Source organism: Littorina saxatilis, linkage group LG12, assembly GCF_037325665.1.
Source record: "Littorina saxatilis isolate snail1 linkage group LG12, US_GU_Lsax_2.0, whole genome shotgun sequence".
NCBI lineage: Eukaryota > Metazoa > Mollusca > Gastropoda > Littorinimorpha > Littorinidae > Littorina > Littorina saxatilis.
The window spans coordinates 15,704,183-15,710,587 of NC_090256.1; the positions used below are offsets into that span (position 1 = coordinate 15,704,183).

The 6,405-nt window shown below is 38.6% G+C and overlaps 1 protein-coding gene across 1 annotated transcript in view; it reads left to right on the top strand.

The window, feature by feature from the left end:
- The window catches only part of LOC138981339 (uncharacterized), a 47,161-nt gene extending 41,633 nt beyond the window's left edge, over positions 1-5,528 (top strand). Inside the window, exon 9 of the mRNA XM_070354226.1 lies at positions 3,468-5,528. Within this exon, the coding sequence (XP_070210327.1) occupies positions 3,468-3,488 (21 nt within the window). The 3' untranslated portion in view covers positions 3,489-5,528. The remainder of the gene's footprint in view (positions 1-3,467) is intronic.
- Positions 5,529-6,405: the final 877 nt, after the last annotated feature.

Here is a 6,405-nt window from a genome sequence, read left to right on the forward strand (position 1 = left end):
TTATTATTATTATTATTATTATATTAGTTATTGAGACATCCCAGTGCACTAAGGGATTTATAGAGCAAATCGAGAAAATTCATTATTGAACGAAGCGCATAGCGCTGAGTTCAATAATTATTTTCGAGATTTGCTCTATAAATCCCTTAGTGCACTGGGATTGTTTCAATAACGATATTGTCAGTACCGCCATAGAAAAAAGAAGATTCCAAATGCACATTTTGCAACGCGCATTTGAATAGGCATAACTGTGTGGTCAGGTCGTGCACAGTAAAGATCTACTTTTGTGTGGGGTGTCTCAAGTGTGTCGTGCTTTCGTCACACGCATTTTAATTTCTGTTGGTAAATTCCAGTGTAGCGTTAATCTGAACAGTGATGATCTTTCAGAGAGACCTCATTTGAACTCGGAGAAAGGCTCTTCATTATTTGCGATTCGAAACCTCCAGTCGAGCTTCGACGGATTGACTGTGCGAAGTGACTCCCCTTGAATTGACTCAAAGCGGGACTCGACTGTTCGCACATTTTCAAAACAAATGTGGCATATTTCTCGTGTTGTATCTTCAATCATCGGGGAGTCTGGTACTAAATATGAACGGTAAGAATGCTCTGAACCCTACACGTATTATATCCCCATCGTTTTTTCGTTCACATTTGCCCAACATGTTAATTTGCTGAGCGGGGTTAATGTCGTCTGCTAGGCTACCTGCCAACCTGGGCAATGGAACGACTGCAGTCTGCACTGAGTCTGTACGCATGAGGCAGGCTGCTAATAAATCTTATATATGTTAAGAACGTTCTGAACCTTACACGTTTTCGATTACGATTGTTCTTGCTTTGAAATAATAATTCTGAAACTATTCATTTACTGAACTGATGTAGTCGTATTTCTGTGTTGTCTGCTACAGAGTCGATCGAGTCAGTCTTCCAAACTTGTCTAGCTGGTGCGTTATCGGAATAACACTTGTGTTTTCTGTTCGCCGCTGGGAATTGTATACTAACTCATCATTTGGTAATGTGGATGATAAGCTACATGCCACTAACACGGCATATGAGAAGAATCTATGCAAGTCGGCGAAAATTAGATGAAACACAGCGGCTTCTATTTTTTAGATCACTGGCACTGGCACAGGCACATGCAATCTGTCAGAAAAAAACCCCACTTCTGCTTTAATTGAGAAGCAGGGAATTTATGGTCATTTGGTATTGTGGAGAATATAAGCTACATGTCAATAATTAATTCTGAGGATGAGAGCACAGTCTTGCTTAGGCAAAGGGCATAATAATACGCTCTGTGGAAAAGTTAGCGCACTCCAAGAGTGCGCTAACAGTTTTAGCACATCGCCATTAGCCAATCAACTGGTTCACATCAGTCATGTGACACCAGTACTTACTGACAATTATTATTATTATTATTATTATTATTATTATTATTATTTATTATTATTATTATTGTTGAATTGTTTCTTGTATTGTTTTTGCTCTCCCTCACCCCTCAACTCCCTTTTCTGTACATAGTCTGATTTCTTTTTGTTTTAGTTCCTTTTATTTGGTGTTGAATGAAATGTGTTTTTATTGTGTTTTTTAATTTTCCATGTACCCTCACGGGGTTTTATCGGAATAAAACTTGACTTGACTTGACTTGACTTGTGTAACTGTTGATGAAGAAATGAAATGGCAAACACACATAAGCAACCTCTGCAAAGTGTTATCAAGGAATTTGTATTTGCTGTCAAAACTCAAACATTATGCGAAGTCTGAAACATTAAAAATGTTCGTTCATGCTCATATAATGCCTCATATTAATTTTGCTTCGACATTGTGGGATGGCTGCAGCGATGTTCACTTATTAAAACTCAATTCTTTGTACCGTCGTGCTGCAAAACTTATCCTGTATGAATCGCACATGTCTACAGAAATGAAGTTAAACATCCTTAATTTCCTTCCCCTAAAAACCCACCTTGCATACAATAAGGCTGTCTTTATGTATAAAGTAGTTCATGGTGATGTGCCCAGTTATGTGCAATCCTATTTTACACATGTTACGAAGAGGTATGGGTCTCAAAATTTACTTCCTCCAATTCCTCGTATAGATCTTTATAAATCCAGCTTAGCTTTTTCAGGATCATCTCTGTGGAATTCTTTGCCAATAGAAATCAAACGATCCGCATCATTAAAGGCCTTTAAAAGGCAGTTGCACACACATTTGAGCACACTATAAACTGCCCCTGCTGTCTAGTTTCCATTGTGTACTCGGATAATGTATGCAATGCTCTTAAGTGTTTTGTTTTTTATGTTTATACTCGACCATTATTTTGATGTTTTACTAGTTTAATACTTTGATTAGATACTGTTCCTTTTAGGTATGAAATGATAGCATGTGCTTGTGTGTAGATATGCGAGCGCACGCTCGCGCGCGCGAGCATGTGTGTGTGTATATGTGTGTGTGTGTGTGTGTGCATGTGTGTGTGTGTGCATGTGTGTGTGTGTGTGTGCATGTGTGTGTGTGTGTGAGTTTATGTGTGCATGTGTGTGTGTATACGTGGATGTGTGTGTGTGTATGTGCGCAGTCTTTGCTTTCGTTTACAATTATTCTCTGTATATGTTCCAAGGACAGGTTGGAAGATTAGGCTAAGCCTAAAACCTTTATCCTTATGTAATAAAGTTCTGAGTTCTGAGTTCTCTCTCTCTCTCTCTCTCTCTCTCTCTCTCTCTCTCTTTCAACTTCAGGCCCTTCCAGCGTTATTATTCTGATTTGTTTCGTTTTGGTTTCCTTTTTCATTGCTCATTTTTCTTTTTGATTTATCTCCCTTTCCCCTTTCTTTTGCGCTTGGAGGACATCATCTCTGATAAGTCGTTTTGATATTTGTATTGTGTTTTCATTTTTTTTTTTTAACCTGTTGAAGACCTTTAGGTCGAAACGTTGTTCATTGTCATTTGTTTGTATATTTCGTTGCGAGTCCAGTATATTAGGTATTACTCTTACTTTGACATACTAAGGAGTTAGTTCGGGAGAACGACGATCTGTGGACGGTGTATTATATAAAGGGAAGCAAGCGGTTAAAAACAGGCGTCGATAGAGCCAATGAACAGGGATGATAACTTATATTTCATTCACTTGTGGCTGTATTCAATAATGAGGTGGTTTATTATTTGTGAAAGGAAACAATGAATCGAGATACTTAAACCCATGTGCACATCTGTGACACACACACACACACACACACACACACACACACACACATACACGCACACACGCACACATACATACACACATACATACATACATGCATACATACACATCCATTCTTGTATATATACTAGATTAGATGCAAATTGGAAATCTGTGAAATAAATAGGTTTGACTAGATTAGATGTAAATTGGAAATCTGTTTAATAGATAGGTTTGTGTTTTTTTCTCTTAGAAACTGCAGCTATTGAATGTCATGTAATACACTCTTTTGTTTCAGAGGGCGTCCAACGGAAAATAATACAGGATTACTGGACCTGACCCTGCTGGTGATGAACAATCTGGCAATCAGAATCCAAACACTCATAAGTTATAACGCTATCTAACTGACAGACCTGGGAACCCATACGGTTTCGCCGTATTTTCTACGCATGATTGTCTAGAATACGATCAGTACGGTCAGTGGAAAAAAAAATACGACGAGAAACATTCCTGTACTACTTTTCTTCGCAAGCGCATCCAGAGAAGCCGATCCAGTATTTTGACACATGTACACAGTTTTTGTCAGTTGACATTGAAAGAAGCTTTTTTTTTTAAATAAATGTATTGGTAAACTTAATCAACCAGATGCGTGTGAAGCATGTTTGAAGCATGGCTTAAATGCTGTGTGGAGTACGCTCATTGTTTGTTTGAGAATACTGCAACTGAGTGCAAAACAGGGGTCCCCAGGTCTGATAACATTATGACTGTGTGGTTATCAGCTTACAGTGCCTCCTGTGTCATACTTAAAGTGGTTTGCTGTCTGACTGCCAAATTGCCCAGGTGTGTATACACTCTACAAGCAGGGACTCTCTGACGTCATTTGCCGGCATGGATGTAAACACCACAAGTAGTGCTGACGACAACCTGATAGAGGATTCTGCTCCCCCCGGTGATCTTCCGAAAGTACGTCACAACACCGAACATTGCATGAGCCAGTCAAGGACTGGATGATAGACAATAAACTCAAGCTGGTAGAATGAGACAAAAAACGGAATATCTAAGACTATCAGAAACTCCTCCACGCATTCTCCTCCACGCATTGCATTCTTTTAAGGAGCTTTGTGCTAACACATGCCGTAAAATACACACACAATTTAAGTCATTTGAGATATATATAAGAAACGCTGTTATGCGACATGCCAGAAAGAGTTCCAATTGTTGTGTAAGTTTAGAGCGTCCATCAACTCTATTTATACAGATATTCAGCGGGAGGGTGCGGGTAGATGTTATGAAGGTGGGAGTGGGTGCCGTGAGAACGGTAGCGGGAAATAGGGGAGTGAGAGGGTGAGGATATAATGTTGAGAAGAGGGAAAGCGTCTGGAAAGTTTGAATGGTCCCTGAGAAGGAGTCTAACAGCAAGTTTTTTTGTCATTAGCAGCAGCCAGTGCAAGTTTAGCCAAGCTCCAGTCCTCCCCTCGGGCGAACCGAAGGTTTTGTGAATTTAAGCAGATGAGTTTGTTTTCTTCTTCTTCTCAACAAACCTTTTTGAATGCAGGATTGTACGGCCGGATCTGTTATACAGTTGAGTAATGCGGGAAGCCAATTTAGTCTGATTTAAAATGTGTTTCAACCCTCTCGTTTTCATGTATCTTTATCTTATTGTCGATGTGCTAATTCTTTCCCATTTCAAACACACACGCACACACACACACACACACATACCTATTTCTTGGATTTTGCTACCTAAGAAAAGGGGCATTACCACCCACCTAAGATTATTAATCAAAACAGTTTTTTGGAGAAATGCTCTGTTTTCTACAGTCATATGGGCGACAAAAACCCAGACTCATCAACTTTTAGTGAACTCACTCGACAGCACTACTATTCCAAATTTGGTTACCTAAAATTCAAACTTTAATCAATCGATTTGGCCAATTAACAAAAAGAAAAGATGGGCAAATGGGTCGCAAAATGTTTGTCAGAAGTCAGGAATATTGCCAATTTAAAGATTTGGTTTCATTACCACGGAATTTTGGTGGTAATTAAAAACCTTCTCTCCGGGTATTCTGGCCTTGCACTTAAAAAAAGCAAGAATGAAATTCGTTGGAAAAATTGTTGTAACTACTCTTTGGTAAAACATTGATGAAAGCTTCTTTGTCAAAACATTCTTTAGAACCTTTTCTAAGATCCCCAAAAAAGATTTCTGCCAAAACACGTAAAAAGTGCATTTTTGAAGATATTTTTCTTTGTCTCTAAAATCGGTGGTAGTAAGTCTGGACGGTTGCCTAAGAAATACTGAAACAACTTTTTTATGTTTCATTTTCACCCAACCATTATGCCTTGGACGTTTAGAGATAACTATGATGAAGCGATCTCCATTGACTTTTTTTGTGATGGGAATCAATTTGTTCCTGTAATGCCACTGGTCGTTTTCATACGCAACCAAATCCAACCAACTTTACTACCACGAGTTCATGTTTTACAAAAACACGTTGAATGGCCACCAACTTCCACCCATGTTGTTTTTACTCTTATTCTAGTCTATTTTAGATTAAATATCAATCATCTTTTTTGATGATGTGCGTTTGGTTTTTTTACTGTGAAAATATTTTACGTCTCTAGGTAGCCGTTGTCATGGATTAGGGTTAGGGTTAGGGTTAGGGTTAGGGTGATTTTTTTTTCTTCAAATGTCATGTTTACGCAATGCACTTATCTATTACAATACCGGGCAGTAAAACTGCTCGTCGACAGTTGAGCAATATTTATGTCAGTTTTTTCTGGGTTTTTTTCGTCTGTAGTCTTTGACCTCATACCAACTGCACACAATATCCATAGAGTACGGTTTTACCGACAGTTGCAATGTTAAACATAGACGTGAATGGCCCGGAAAATATTTAATTATGATTTTAGAAACAAATTTGTAAAAACGGGTTTTTTTAAAGTAAAAAAGTAAAAAGCTGTAATTCAGCACAAATGAAACCATTAAGCTATTGTCGTCCTCCGCTGTGACCCGAAGACCAAGTCGGTTAGAAGTTACAATTTGTTCGGTCATTAAACCTTGTCTGCCGATTTGATATATCTTGGGGCTTGACAGAAACTGACTTGTCTTGTGCAAAATGATGACTGTGACGGTTTCAGTTCTGCCCGGTATCATGTTGGAAAATATTTCTTCCCATGCACTCGTATAATTTCCAGTTAATCTGCAATTGTGCGAACAATTTGGCAGCAGGCACCTT